General features: G+C 35.5%; 1 protein-coding gene across 1 annotated transcript; it reads left to right on the top strand.

The window, feature by feature from the left end:
* Positions 1 to 232: 232 nt before the first annotated feature.
* LOC134264663 (regulation of nuclear pre-mRNA domain-containing protein 2-like) lies at positions 233 to 10,910 on the top strand. The gene is made up of 9 exons (XM_062746926.1): positions 233 to 602; positions 1,482 to 1,611; positions 4,793 to 4,899; positions 5,160 to 5,299; positions 5,467 to 5,593; positions 6,048 to 6,223; positions 7,836 to 8,040; positions 8,574 to 8,672; positions 8,764 to 10,910. Exons 1-9 carry the CDS (start codon positions 440 to 442, stop codon positions 10,626 to 10,628), a joined length of 3,012 nt encoding a protein of 1,003 aa, XP_062602910.1. The 5' UTR covers positions 233 to 439; the 3' UTR covers positions 10,629 to 10,910.
* The last annotated feature ends 5,487 nt before the right edge of the window (positions 10,911 to 16,397 follow it).

A 16,397-nucleotide genomic window follows, 5' to 3' on the forward strand; every position in this document is an offset into this window, starting at 1 on the left:
AAAAAAATATCACCCTGAAAATATTGATGAAAAGATTTTGAGAGAAATAGACCCCCTTGAAATATTTCTATGATTCTGGATTATATTTAAATGTATCAATTTTATTTTCAAAAACATACATGTAATTAATTATGTATGTGATCATATACCAGAGGCATGCAGAGGACAGTTATTTATACTGATCGGGATCGAGATTTGAAATTACATTTCGTCAATTAGTCAAATCTTAATTTCCAATATGGTTGACCACCACAAGTCCAGGAGCAAGTTACATTTCTGCTGCTTTTCTCTTGCCAGGAATCATTTTTCTTCAAAGCGATGTTGACAATTGAAATCTAGGATATTTATCTTAATAATCTGCAATGCATTTAAATGGACATTGATGAATAACTTTTAAATATCGCTTCTAAAGTTAGGTTTATTTATCAAGCTGTAAAACATGGCGTCGCCTTCTCTTAAAATGAGTGAAGAAAATTTGGAAAAGAAGATGTTAAATGTATCTAATACACAAGACAGTATTCAAAGCCTTTCACTTTGGTTGATACACCACAAATCCCACCACAAACGTGTAGTGGATGTGTGGCTAAATACCTTTAAAAAAGGTAAGATGTGAAACTGAAAGTATATGCACCTTAATTCTTCAAAGAATATTTAAAAGGCGTTAATGTCACAAGAATAATTGTTTTTTGCAATATAATGGTTAGAATAGTATTACTGTGTCTTGGTACAAGTCCATACCACATTCAGAATACATCCTGATAGTTGCAATATACAAATCAGAGCAGATCTGCTCCAAAATTATTTTGAAGAATGCAAAACGAATTGCATTGAAAATAACTATCAAATTGATCTAAACAAACCTTGTTATGATTGTTTTTGCGTTTTATCATAAAAGATAGTCCATTTAAAATGCATCCTTGCAGTGCGACTGTGCCATGGGTACTGAGTCAACACATTGCAGATATTCGTGGGCCGTCTTTTGAAAAAAAATTTAAAATTTTGATTGATTTACTTATCTCTCAACCAATCACATTAATCCATTTGAGATCTGCAATTTGTAACGTGCATAATTTGAAACCTCTTTTTACATTTTCTTACTATTCATGAATTTCAAAGCTTTAATTTGATAGGTGCTTATCAATGAGAGAAGCAAGTCCATGAATATCAAATAAAATATACCAGGGGTCAAACAGCAACATGTTGACTCGGGACCCTTGGCATTATGAGGATGATAAAGGTGAAAATCTATCTTATCTCAATGTTTATACACTCAGTCCTCCTCAAATAGTTTTGGAAATTTTCCCCATATTGACATCATGCTGTGACTATTCACCCTAAAAGACCATTGATTTAGAGGTGTTTCACACTGCAGTTTATGTTTGTTTGTTTGTTTAAGCATATAATTTACATATTCCTCTGTTCTGAAGTATTTTTTACTTTGCTTTCTATAACTCAAATTTAAAATGTCACTCTTGTATTAGTTCCATCCAAGCAGAAGCTGGTGCTGTTCAACCTATGTAATGATGTTTGTCAGAATGGAAAAAGAAAGAGGGCTGGTATCTACATTGAGAGCTTTAAGAGGGTGCTGACAGAAGCTATCCCACATTCTCGGTATTTTCATACATGTTAACTCTACCGATTTAGGCGGGAGTCTACCGCTTTTTCATTCCATCTCCCGCCTACCGATTTAATTCAGAAATCTACCGCTTTTCTACAAAAGTTGCGTCTTAAGTATTTTTGGTTCGCTTGGGTATCCATTTTTGAAGCCACTCTCATAAAATCTCGTTAGATGTTGTGTGATTTGACTCGGAAGCATACAAACGCTTTTTTAGTATCGATGTGTACATAGATTTCAAGCACGAATTTGACAACAACAACAGCACAAGATTTCCAGTGATTACATTGGTTACGATAAATTTAGTCAACATCATTGCCATGAAAAAGGAGATACAGCTTTTAAGAATTAGATAAAAACGTTTGACATCGTCTATAAAAGCACAGGAGTTCACAATGTTATCAATAAAGTCAATAGAAATCACTTGAATGACAAGCCATTTGGCACATCTCTACTTTCGTTTTCGATCATCGCGGGAAATCTGATTTATATACAGGTGACTCTCGATCTCTCGAAGTTCAAGGGACCGCAAGAAAAGTTCGAGAGATCGAGGGGTTCGAGAGATAGAAAGTAAATAAAATCCGGAATTTTCAGTTCCGATCATCGATGTTCTATTATTATAAATACCGGAAGTATATATGTAAATAAAGTTATTGCACGTTTTCAATCGTATTTTACAGGTAATATACTTGCTATTGACAGCAATGATCGTATTTCGAATAAATAAAACGAATTCCTAATGTTTCAATATTTATTTATTCTTATTTCATGATAACATGAAACCCGAATAGCAATTGTCGGTTTGGCTACTCGGCTGCTTGATCGGGTCCTTCACCAGTGTCCACCAGATTTTTCTTACTCGGTATTCAGTCCTTGAGAAAGGAATTTCTTCAATTTCTTGTGCAATATTTGATATACTGGGATTATGTAGACTCTAATAAAAGTTCATAGTCTATTGGAACTAACTGAAACGAACGTCGATGAATTTATTCTCTAAAAATTATCGTCTATGTTTCAAGTCAAAATGAGTTGTGAATTTGTTTATGATTTACCAATTATAACCAATTAATTATATCAACACACGGACGACCCATAGGTGTAGTGTCATCTATGTAAACACCCAATTAACACCTCCTTGCCAACCCCAAGCGTTCACTGTTTTTCCAGGTAAGTCCAGGCTCAATTTCACGCTTGATCGGCGTGTATACACGCGCAATCAAAACTTCGAGAGATAGAGAGTAAAATTCAATTAAATATGTGTAACGGGACCCAGGTTTTGGTTCGAGAGATAGAGAGCTTCGAGAGATAGAAGTTCGAGAGATCAGGAGTAAATTTGCTTAGTTATATAGAGGGGAAAAAAACGGGACCGTAGGTTTACTTCGAGAGATCGAGAACTTCGAGAGATCAGAGTTCGAGCCATCGAGAGTCACCTGTAACTAAAGATAGGAACTTGTTTTAGATCTAGTTTAAACCATGTCATTATTTGTTTTTTTAATAAGTGAATAAACATTAAATTCAGAATTATTGCTTCTAGGCTATATCAGCAAAGATCACTCTTCAAAAAGCTAAGTTAAACACCCAATCCAAGCAAAACTAGAGGTACTTTGAGCAATTAGCTCACTAAATGATACCCCCCGCCTCCCATATGAATATAATGGCAGTGTCCATGTCTTGCTCTGGAAAATCAAAAATATACGTCAGATCAAAAAGTAAAATAGGAGGTGCACAATGGGAATATATAATTAAGAATCTGTGAAAGTTTCATTAAATTTCCTTCAGTGGTATGAGAGGAGTTGCAGATAAGAGATGGGTACCCCAAAGCGTAACGGACGGACGGAAATACCGATTACTATATACCCTCCCACTTTTCAAGCGGGGGGTATAATGATGAGCATGAAAAATATTTGTACAATTTTTGTCAAACTTAAGGTGTTTCTGTCTTCTACTTTAAAGTGCAGTCGATATTTAAGATTAATTATTGTAGGTTTCATTTAAGGCTACATTCGCATGTATATTACATGAAATATATCGATAATCCAAGCGTAAAACAACGCGCATGCAATGCTACCGCTTTTGAGGTCTGAATCTCCCTATTTTTCATCACAATAGGTTAACATGTATTGTATTTTCATTTTGAGTATCATAAAGTGCTACAGCTGTATGATACATGTAAATATCTTAATATTTCCATTTCTTTTTGTTTCTCTGTGATATCTCTATGAAAGTTAGGTGAGTTAATTTCTTGATCATTCAACTGGAATGTAAATTTTGCCAAGTGGAAGGTTGGGAGCTAAGAAGTAATTTCATGAATATGCATGCAGATCTTGTGCATCTGTTTTTGTGTCTGACGTCAGTTAGTTGGAAACATGGGATAATTTATGCATAACAGGCTTCGCCTGTTCATGGCTGTTTCTGTAGAATCCTAATTATTAGTGAGGAATTAATAATCGCATAATTTCACAAGAAACATTAAATGTGAATTTAAGGTACTTTTATTCTCGCGATTTGACGTTGAAGAGCTATTTCGCAATAATTAGTACTCGTGAAAAATAAGGAATTTACAGTATGCAAATTATCCCTGGCTCTCAACTGTCCTAGATGCCCTGGCATGCCCAAGAAACTAAACTGTGATGCCTTGGTAATCAAAGATTTAGAATCCTACAGTGTATAGTTACCCTTGTGAAAAGAACTTCTCTTGAATACCGACATTTATAGCTGTTGGCCTTCACATGGAATTATTCAATTAGTCCCAAGACTTTCTTTTGAAAATCTTAAATCTTAGCTTTGACTTTTGGACATTTATTTGTTCTACAGGCATATTTCATGGAAAAAGACCTTCCTTTGGGTACCAGCAGATTGACCTTTATGACCTTGCAGTTAAACCTTCTTTTGTAAAACTTCAATTTGATCATAACTTTTAAATGCTTTTCCCCAGGACCTTTGTATTTCACTTGCATATACCATATGACAAGAACTCATTATGGATACTAACAATTTGTGACCTTTTGACCTTGGAGTTTGACCTACTTTTTGAAAGAACTTTGACTTCTCCATTATTTCTGAATGGTTTACCTTAGTACTGATGGTTATAAGGGAGGATTTCTTTTTTTATATAATAGAAAAACATTGTATATCACTATGTAAACAAATCTAAAATGAATTTTATATTGTTTTTAGTGACAAGTCAATCCAGCCAAATATAGGCAGAATATTGAAAATATGGGGAGAAAGAAGCATCTTTCCAAAGGGTTACTTAGACGAGCTGACAGAAATGTTAATGAAAGGTACATATATTCATGATTAATAAACTTTCTTATCATGATTTTTAACATGTTTAAAAGACAATATCATTCTGAAGTATTTCTTTAAATTAAGTATTTATGTATATAATATGCAAAAAAATATTAACATTTTAGAAAAAAAAAATTGTATATACAAAAATTTGTCAGTGGATTATTTATTACTCATAAATATCAACCTTTATGACTCATAGCCTTCATTTAGACCTTTTCCTACCTATTTATTACCAATGATTTTTTCGTAGATTCCCCAGCCCTGACTCCATTGGGAAATAATGCTGTCAGCCCTGCCACCCCAGCTGGATCCACCCCGGCTACTCCCACACAAGCATACAAACCAACAGCAAAAATAAAGGATGAGGAAAAGATACTGGCAGAATTCAAGGTTTGATGCACCCCTAAAATTTCTCCACACATTGCAATATTTATATTGGTATTCAAAATGCTATCTATTCAAATTGATTTGTTTTTCATTGCAAATTTTGATAATTTTCTTTAAGATGTATGTATGATGTAATTGAAGCAAGCTAACTGTTGTGCCTTACATTACAGCCCCAGATACTAATTGATAAGATCAACAGCTACAAAAGATTGGAGGGAGAAGTGGAACTCAAATTCAAACAGATCTCAAGTCTAAAGCTGGATGCCTCCAGTGTAGAGGCAGTCACACAACTCAAAGGTAGGTGCAGTCTCACAGCTCAGAAGTAGGCCCAGACATTTCATAATGTAAGGGCTCAAACGTTTGACATCAGGTACTCTACTTTCATTGTAGAAATTGTGTGTACATGAAATTGATGTTCATTAATTAGAGGATTCTGAAACTTGGTGTCTTAACAACTTGAATGACAAAATTTTAAAAAGTGAATTTTACTCTGGGCTATTCATATTTTGCTAACATTTCATATTTACAAATCTAAGGAGAATTCTATCTTATTGTAGCAGTTAAAAGATGATAAAATTTTTATAGAATGTGCTATTGCTGTATACAACTCTGAAGTACGTGTACTGATTTGAGTATTACAGATAGTTCAATACATGTGTTAAGATATTGCTTTAATGCAAAATAACATAGAGTGCTAAAAAGGATGCCTAAAAACACTCTTTGCATACATGTTTCTGTTCTCTGTAAACAGACCGAGCCCATGGGAAGCAGTTCAGTCAGCAGTTTGAGGACTCGTGTTCTAAGCTGGAGAATTACGTGTCCAGCGCCGAGCAGCAGATACAGGAACAGAAGGTGATGATCGAGCTTCTAGAACAGAGTCAGGTGTTTTACGATGAGCAGTACCGCGAGGCCAGGATTGTAGCTAATGTAAGGCTCGTTTTTTTTTTGTCTTTCATTACAGATTATTTTCATACCTGATATGTTTGTTTTATGGACAAGGTGATAATAACCAGCAAAACTGACAAACAGATAAGAGCTGGATTTACTCCAAAGTGTATGAAAGCATTACAGAAGATTGGTGTGCCAGATTTTCCATTGAAATATTGCATTCAATTAATTAGGGCCCCGCAAGGATTTGCGGGTGCCCTATAGTAATCACTCTGTCTGTCCGTCTGTCTGTCTGTCTGTCCGTCTGTCACTCTTCCGTCCACAAATTTTCTGTTTTTTTCTAATAACTTTTTTTATGGTTGCCCAATCAAGTTCAAATTTGGTATGGTAGTTCAGTAGGCAAAAATACATATTTTGATGCTAAGTTTAGTTCTCTATGTCTTCTGGTTTGGAGCTGGGGTGGTGGGGTAGATTCCTTAACTATGCATAAGAATGAATGGGCAACTTTTTTTATGGTTGCCCAATCAAGTACAAATTTGGTATGGTAGTTCAGTAGGCAGAAATACATATTTTGGAGCTAAGTTTGTTTCTCTATGTCACCCGGTTTAGAGCTGGGGTGGTGGGGTAGATTCCTTAACTTTATATAAGAATGCATTGGCAAAGAGAGATAACTGCTGAAGATGTTCCCATTGTAAACTGAATGCTGCTATGAGTCCCTTGGGATTAATTAGCTTTCCTCCTGAAGAAAATCCAGAGCATTATCTTCATCTGTCACATTGAGATGAATTACCACCTCTGTCTGCAAATGAAGTTTGTTTTGAAGTTAAGTCAATTTGGAATGCTATGAACACTCTGAAATGTGGATTTAAATATAAATTTTCATAATTTATTTTTGCTTAATAGTTATGATTTCATTGAATTCTAAAAACAAGAAATAGATTAAAGAAGATTTTTTGATTTACTTTTTTTTCACTTTATGTTAATTCAAGAATATTATTAATTTTTAAGGTAGTTGTATAAAAACCCCATTCTATCATTAATACTGAAAAAGTTCTTATTGTAACTTTAGAAGAAAATGATGAGAGAGGTACAATTAATCCCTTGGGATTAATTATCTAGCCTGCTGCAGAAAATTGAGTAGGCTTTTCTTTATCTGTCACTTTAAGATTAATGAAAACCTTTGTCTGCAACTGCTGTTTGTTCAAAGTTAAGGTCAAGCCTTCATGATATTTGCATTCATTGAAGGCTGGATTTTATATAAAACAAGCTTCATAATTGTTTAAATATACATTCAATGTTAAGTCGTTCTTTACTGCCTAATGTAAGTACAAGAATATTATTTTCAGATTTTTGAATGTTCAGGAATTATCTTGAAATTTTAAGAATACAGTTGCTGTTGCTTATTCTTCGTACATTTTTTAATCATTCCGTAGGCTGCACCCTTTTAATTTTACCCCATGGCGGGGCCCTTGCTTACTGGTCAGTTTTCTAGTTCAAGTAATAAAATTCTAGAAATAATGATCAACAGAAATGGTTCTATTACACTATTCTCATATTTAACTTTAATTTAATAGAAAGCACAATCTGATATACATATTTCCAGTACTGAGTCTTCTTTTATTCTACTGTAACATTAATGATTTTATTCTAGGCCTACAAGAACTTTGGGACGCGGATCAACAATCTGCGTAAGAAGTTGGAGGATCTGATGAAGTCCCTCCCCAGTCCCGTCCCCTCCCCCTCATATGACGCCCCGTCTCCAGGCAACACCCCTCCCTTGGAGGAAATTGACAACACAGAGGCGGTCGATATGGACCTAGACGACGATGATAATCCAGGGGCCAGCACTATTCTGGGTAAGTGTAGGGACATAGGATACTGAATTTCTTAAAATGGGCAAATGTCTTCTTTAGTGAATTTACTGTCATCACTCTAAAGAAATGTTTGATTTTTGAGTGGTTTAAAATAAACCGACATCTAAAAAGGGTTCTAAAAGCCTCAAAACTCTACATGTATATTCATTGTAACCATTGAGAAGAGCCTTTTTTTCATCTGTTTTATTTTTAACTGTTTTTCCCCAAATAAAATTCTCATACTTTAAATATACACATGTAAATTTTGCTCTGCTTTTGCTAGAGATTTGCAAAAAAACCTTAATTAAGGTTGCACAGTGTATTATATTTACTGACATTATTTTCCTTTTTCAGATATTGAAATTTAAGTTATGTCATAAGTGGGCCATTGATCCTTTTACTTTACTATAGATTTATTTCAGTGCACAACCGCTTTGCATTTGGTTGTAGCTATAAAGGGAAGTAACTCTTATAGGATTGTACAATAATGTGAATTACAAACAGTTTTTAATTATTCTACATACTTTTTTTTCCAGCTGCACAGCAGTCTACTAGCATCAGTAACAGTGTGGGTCCAGCTGAAAGTGAAGTGTATGATCCGGAGGAACAAATGCCCTCAAAACCTAAATATGTTGGTGAGTTGATATGAACTTAAAATTTTGGTATCATTGTTGCACTGTAGTGACTGAAAAAACATACAGTACTTATCTTTTTCTATCATTCCAGCTGGACCAAATGCACTAGAGTCGAGAATAGCCACAATGATACCATCACTCCCCACGGGCAGTGTCCAGCACACCCCGGCGGTCCAAACGGGCAGCATTCACCATAGTGTGGACCCGCGATCTCAACTGCCACCACTAGCAGACAACCCTCCTGTCTACATCCCCCCAAAACCTGCAGTCATCAAGGTGCTACAACAAGAGGGAGGTACCCCCACAAAAGACGAAGGCAGTTCAACCCCGGTCATGGACGAAAAGGAGGACTCTCCCCCTAGATCACATCAGAATCCTATTGATTTTCTCACTCAGATTCTGTCAAAAACTCCTAAAGCCTCCACTCCCAGTTCTAATTTTCTTCAAAATCTTTCTCTGCTCACAAACACAGTGAAATCCCAGTTTCAGCACAACAAAGATGTAAAACAACCCCAGGCACCTCTCCAACCCCCTGCGTCGGAGGCACCCAACTCTTGGGCAGAATGGAAGGCTCAGATGAAACCAGACGAGGTGCCACAGCCAGTGGCTCCAGCTTTGGGAGTGCTACAGGCCAATCCACCACCTCGTCTGCCACCACCAATGTTTTCACAAATGAATTCTATGTCATCAGCACCACAACCAATCTCTGCACCTGCCCCCACTATTGTTTCCCCTCCAATTATTTCTCCTCCTATGGGTGTGGTCAGACCACCCCCTCTTCAGGCCCCTCAGCCTAATTTCATTCCTCAGCAAGCATCCAGCCCAGAGGCTTGGAATCCTAGACCCCCAATTCCTCCACAGCCATTTCCCACTCAGCCTAATTTTTCTGGGGGAGGATTTCAGGTGGGTCAGGGGGACAGGGTTTCTCCAACATGGAATCCACCAAGTGCTCCAAATTCTGGCAGAACATCACCAGGATGGAACCCTCCCTCTGGACCCCAGAATCATTCCAGCCAAGTTTGGAATCAGCCAGGAGCTGGGCCTCCACCTGGAAACAATTGGAATCCCCCAGTCAACAAGACAGAGCAGAAATGGGGGAACCAGGGTGAGGGGGCGTGGAATCCGCCATGGGACCAGAAGAAAGAGGCTACCCCCACAGAAGATGAATCGTCTGCAAACGTGTCTTCACTCCCTCCACCACCCAAGGGAATTTTACGAAACAGGAAGTCTAGTCTTAAAGAGGTGCCAATAACGCCTAGTGAATCCCTAGAGGATAATTCTCTCCCGGTTCCCCCTGGGGAACCCCCTTCACCCACAGAAGGCAAGCCCAAACCAGCAGCTAAGGATAAAACTGCCAACAGTGCACCTGATGATCACAGAGAATTTTTGGAGAAACTTAAAAAGAAGACCACAGGGGGTGCAGGCAGTAATCTCGTATCTCCTCCGGTTATTGAGGAGAATGTTGATAAAGCCCCAGCCAAGTCTAACGTCTCTAATGTCCCAGTGACGGATTATTCAGAAAATAATAACTCTTTCCCTGGATCCAACACAGGGGAGCAAATGGAGGAAGAACAAGGCATATCTAAAATAGAGACTGTGAGAGTGGAGCGTCGCTACCAGGCCAAACACGACGACATTCGCTTGCCGGAGAAACCCTCAGTGCACAAAGACTATAGATACGAAGACAATTACGAGAGACATGATAATTATGAGAGACATGATAACTACGAGAGACATGATAACTATGAGAGACACGATAATGGTGGGTATAGAGATGACTATGGGCCTCCATTAAGGGGTGGTAGGGGTGGACCACAATACAGACACCCTGGTCCGTACAGAGGGGGGCGAGACTCCGGGTGGAGAGAGCCCCCTTACAGGGAGAGGCCCGGACCCCCACCCCCCAGACACTACTACGATCAATATAATGACCATAGAAGACCATACTATTACTGAAGTTAGAGTGTTTTCAATTCTGTTTATGTATATTGGTCAACTGGAAATATTAAGGGAGATAAATCTGAATTTGTTGTAATTTGAAAAAAAAATGTCTATGCATGAATATATGACATATAATGAGCAGCTCTGTAAAATTTTTAAAAGTCAGAATACAAGAATTGTATGCTGCTTTTATATTTGATTTATGTGTTTTTTTCATTGGTTCATAAATTCATCTTGTCATAATTTTCTTCATTTTACTTAGAAATTTTCAACTATGTTGAAAGCTGTTAATTAAAAATAGCTTTTATTTGAAAGGAAGTTTGTTGATTTTATTTCACTTTGATGGGAAAAAAATTGCATGATTTAAGTATTCTGTGATCATTGAAAATGTAATATCAGCGTGTTTTACTATTGCTTTTGAACAAATTTCCATTTTTTTACATCCTAAGATAAAAATATTTTTGATGTGGAGGGCCAGGAAAACTGTACAACACTTTATACTTAGTATTTATATTAAGACATTAGTGAAACTTATTAATGAAAGGTTTTTTTTTATCCTCGATGGAAACAGAGTGAGAACAATCTCAAACTAAAATATGTATGGTAAATAAAACAGATATCAAAAAGGTACTAGTACCTAGAAAGAGAAATATACTTTTGAATTCTTCTTAAAGAAACTTTGTTCAAGTGGGTGATGAAATTTAAGAAATTGAAAGCATGTCAATTGAAAAGTAGCTGAGGTTAAGCATTTTTTTTTTTTCAAAAAGCACTACAAGAAAACCACAATTCAAGTGAGAGGCCCACAGCCCACCTTTATTACATGTATTACCTAGGCTCTAGAATCTTTATAAATGTTTAAAAAAGATAATTTCCTGGTGAAATTTTTGACATTGTAGATCTATCTTGGCTTTAAGGAGTGGGAAGAACTTAACCAAGTTAAATTCCCAACATACATGTAGCCTTGCTATTCTACAGTTGTTTGAAAATTTTTCCTCGATACATGATTCTACAAGGGGTCATTATTTACACTATTTTTAGCTCTTTTAAGCTAAAGGCTCAAAGAGCTAATGCTATGGCCATTTGTGCGGTGTGCGTCGTTTGGTGTGCGTTAACTTTTTAGAATATGGGCCATAACTCAAGAACCCCTTGGCCAATCATTGTCAAATTTGTCACAGGGTATCCTTGGTCCAAGGGCTACCATTTGTACTAAAACTAGGGGTAGGACCCTCAAACAAGGGGAGATAATCAGGAAAATAAAACCAAAAGTACTGGTTGCTAAAAAATCTTCTTCTCCAGAACCACCAGGCAGATTTTCATCAAACTTACATACAAGGGTCAGGATATGTTGAAGATTAAAAATTGTTCAAGGCATGACCCTGGGGCAAAGGGCATGGTCTCAAGATCACTTCAAAGTTAACCAAAATTTACACTTGATAAAAACGTTTATATTTTGCTTACTATGAAGTCTAGGATCATCAAATTTTGTATGTTGATGCATCTTAGGACTTCACATCATGTCAACACAAAAGTAGGTCTGGTGACCTACTTTTTAAATTTTACGGGCTTTTGTTTTCAAATTGATTTGGAGACATATTTTTTACACTTTAAGGCCTATGATCATCAAACTTTGTCAGTTGATGCATCTTGGGTCCTCAAACAACGTCAACTTAAAAGTAGGTCACCGTGACCTGCTTTTTGAATTTTATGGCTAATCTTTTCTTAAACATTTAATCCCATTAATTCAGACACTGAGAGGTTTAGAATCACCAAATCTTGTAAGTTGATGCATCTTGGGAGCTTTAAACATATTTATGAAAAAGTAGGTCACTGTGACCTACTTTTTGAATTTTGTGGGCATTTGTTTTCAAATTGTTTAAAAGGCATATTTTTAATACTTTCAGACCTATGATCATCAAACTTTGTCAGTTGATGCATTTTCAGTCTTTGGGAAAAATTTCAACAAAAAGTAGGTCATGGTGACCTACTTTTGACATTTTATGGCTATATTTAAATATCTTAGGTACTTATTGGCTCAGAATCATCAAACTTTGTCAGTTGATGCATCTTGGGTCTTCAGAAAAAGTCACGGTGACCTACTTTTGACATTTTATGGCTATATTTAAGTATCTTAGGTACTTATTGGTCTAGAATCATCAAACTTTGTCAGTTGATGCATCTTGGGTCTTCAGAAAAAGTCACGGTGACCTACTTTTGACATTTTATGGCTATATTTAAGTATCTTAGGTACTTATTGGTCTAGAATCATCAAACTTTGTCAGTTGATGCATCTTGGGTTTTCAGAGAATGTCAACCAAAAAGTAGGTCACTGTGACCTAGTTTTGTATTTTTATGACTATATTTAAGTATCCCGGGTACTTATTGGCCTGGAATTGTAAAACTTTGTCAGCTGAGGCATCTTGGGTTTTCGGAGAATGTTGACCAAAAAGTAGGTCAGGATGACCTACTTTTAATTATCTCAGGTATTTTATGAATCATCAAACTTTGTCAGTTGATGCATCTTGAGTCCTCAGAAAATTTCTAATCAAAAAGTAGGTCATCGTGACCTTCTTATGGTATTTTATAGCTATACTGAAATATCTTTTGTTCTAACTGGCTAAGAATCATCAAACTTTGTTAATTCCTGCATCATGAGATACTTGGAGTTGGAGGCTTCAATTAGAAGTGATAGATTGTACAATTTATCAGAAGAGCGATTCAAGGCCCTTGGGCCTCTTGTTTTTATTGCTCTGCTGTCCTCGCGATCGAGAACAATCTTGTATGTCAATTGAAAAATGGCCAACACCTAGTGCGACTTTGACCTCATTTTATATGGTCTCATTCAAATGACCTGTTTTCTTTGAGTTAAAAATTCGATGACAAATTCTTGGCAAAAAATTATATATTTTTGAGGAACGTGTCGGCTGACCTTAAACTAGAATACTCTAAACCTATGTCCATTAAAAACAAATTATTGAATATATCCACAAAAAATAAAATAAAAGGCACCAAATTACGTAGGTGATAACAGCTGTGTGTCAGGTGATTTGTATCGGGTACTTTAAATAATATAAACAATTCTTTTAATAATTATATTTCATCTATCTAAAAATTGTCATAATAATACAGCTTCTGTATACTATGCGCTGTAAGGATCAAAGTTAATTTGAAGATCGCTGCATATGGGTGTGGTACGTCTTTTTTAAATTGTGTTTTTTCTTGACTGAAAGTGTCAGAATCTTTTATTTTAACAACTTCCAAGTGTATTTAATGAAGATTTAATTTTTTAAATTAATTTATTTTAAATTAAACAATCTGGAAGAGATGCAAGCCCCTGGTATACACAGGGACTAAAAAGCAAAAGTCCATCAAGTTCTAGCATCCAATGATGGACCTAGATGCAGTTGATTGACAGGGGTACCCTGACTAGGTATTCTTGAAGGCTCAAATCTCTGTCTTTAATGAATGAGAAGATACCATTACAGTTAGCACAATACATGTACAAATTATGAGCTACAAAAGGGGTAGGGTCATGGAGGAAAGTGTATCCCATGTTGACCGGTTTACAACTCCGTGTGTGGTCGGGTACACTAAAACTCCACAGACAATTTAGTGAAGGAAAAAATAATGGCCTAACAAATTATATTAAAGACGTTAACTAGTTAGGCTTGAGTTGTGACTGCAGGTTAAAATGTCAAACGCACAACTAAGAAGAACTATGATAAATAGACCGACTTCAGTTTTTTCTTCCATCAGTTTCTCTATTCATGTGGTAATATTTCATTATCACCTGCATTTTGGTGTTTTTATTTCCCAATCAGATTCGGTACTAAATGTATAATTACATTTTTCTTTTACTTTAGTAACTGAAACATGATTCAGGCATGCAAATCCTTGAATGTTTAAATTAAGTTAGCATTTCGCAAATTCTGATCTTGGTTTGAAACCATCAATGGGTCGTAATATGACAGACATGTTTCACAATAATTGTTATGGTTTTGTTTTTATAGTGAAATTACGGTTTATTTTGTTTTACTTATCAATTCAGACGGACATTGGCAATTTCAATAGAACAAAGGAGTATTTTCTCTCATTCAGCGCACCTGATCCCATCTCTGAGTTTTCCCTTAGATCTGTGACTTTGCCCTGTTTCAGACTTTGTGAAATATACAAAACAGATGAACAATTATTAAACTCAAACGGAAAAGGAAGTTAATTTCGTCAAGGGGCTTAAAATTCTTTTAAAGGTCTCCCTTTCCTTCCAATAGTCTCCCTTTCCTTCCAATAATACTATAGTAGAAGCTGGTTGTATTCGAACTTTTTAAAATGAATATTGATAAAGTTGGTTACTCAGTTAATTTTATTTTAATAAAGAAATCAATCATCTACTAGACTAAAGTATTTTTCTATCTGCACAACAGAACATACTCGTCTGATATCTTTGATACTAGTATTCAGTTAGTAATAACAGATAATATCTTTCTCTTCACGACTTGCACTTGTCTTATTTAGATAAGAAATTTAAGCTTTCCTTATTGCTTTTGTTAGTCCAAAAGTAAGATACAGGTAAGTGGTTTTATTAAAGTTGTCATTTTTCCTTTTTTCATAGAACACTTTCTAATTTTTGAGCCATTTAAAAAAATATTCTCCCCTTTTCCCATTTTCTTGAATTCTATAATTAGATATCATAAAACTTTTGAAAAATTTTGCTACTTTTGCGTTTTTATGTGTTTTTATTTGAAAAAAAACTGCATTGCAAAGTGACTTGTTAGGATTATTATTTGTGATATATGGATTAAATAATTTCATTAATTTTCTTTCCAATGGAACCCCCCCCCCCCCCAACACACGCAAAAACAAAAAATCAAAAGTGTGTAAAACAGAAATAGAATACATGTACTTAAATTATATAGTGAAAATAAATCTCTGGTTTGAGGGAAAAGTATATTCACAGTTTGGGTTGAAAAACTGTCACTGAAAATTTTTCATATTTCTTATCAAAGTATTTGACTAAAAGTCTTTAAGTTAAATCCATGTCAATTTATCCTGGCATTAGCCTTACTTTGACCCCTTATGATAATAATTTACCTGAAACAAAACCCATTACTGTCATCTTTGTTTCGTGGAGACAGAGGATAAAAAAGAGGTGTATTTTTTTTGGTCAAACTTTCCAGGTTACTCTATATAAGGGGAAAGTGGACACATGAGCATGCATGAGAGGAGAATAAACAGATACTTGTACTTAGTACATATTGTATTTATATACTGGAGCTGAAACGCAGACCAGGTAAAAGGTAGGTCAACATTTTAAGTAAGTTCATTTTACTGTTGGAATATCATCTAATCTATACAAACAAATAGATAAATATATACATCCAAATTTTTTTTTTATTTGTCATTACAAAAATTGAAAAATCTTTATTAATTTCCGTAAAACAATTGCACTAATTTATCAAGGATGGAAAATTTGACCCCTTTCTACCCCTAAGCCTCAATCATATATAATAAGTTTTGTTATTTATAAATATTTTAAAAATATTTTTTCTTCTAACTTTTGCATGATTAAAACGCTCTGGAAAATTTATTCTTAATGCTAGTTTGAAGCAAAACTAGCACGATTTGATGCGGACCTTTAACAGGCGTTCTTAAGAATACAGATGAAACAAAACAAATTATGATTCAACGCATGACAAAGGTAGAAAATATCTGGTCCAAAGTGTTGCACATCTTTGAATACTAGTATTAGATTGATCGTGACATCGAAAAAGTTCTCATTACTTTTGACAC

Source organism: Saccostrea cucullata, unplaced genomic scaffold, assembly GCF_032062105.1.
Source record: "Saccostrea cucullata isolate Sc308-1 unplaced genomic scaffold, CSIRO_AGI_Scuc_v1 ctg1093, whole genome shotgun sequence".
Taxonomy (NCBI): Eukaryota; Metazoa; Mollusca; class Bivalvia; order Ostreida; family Ostreidae; genus Saccostrea; species Saccostrea cuccullata.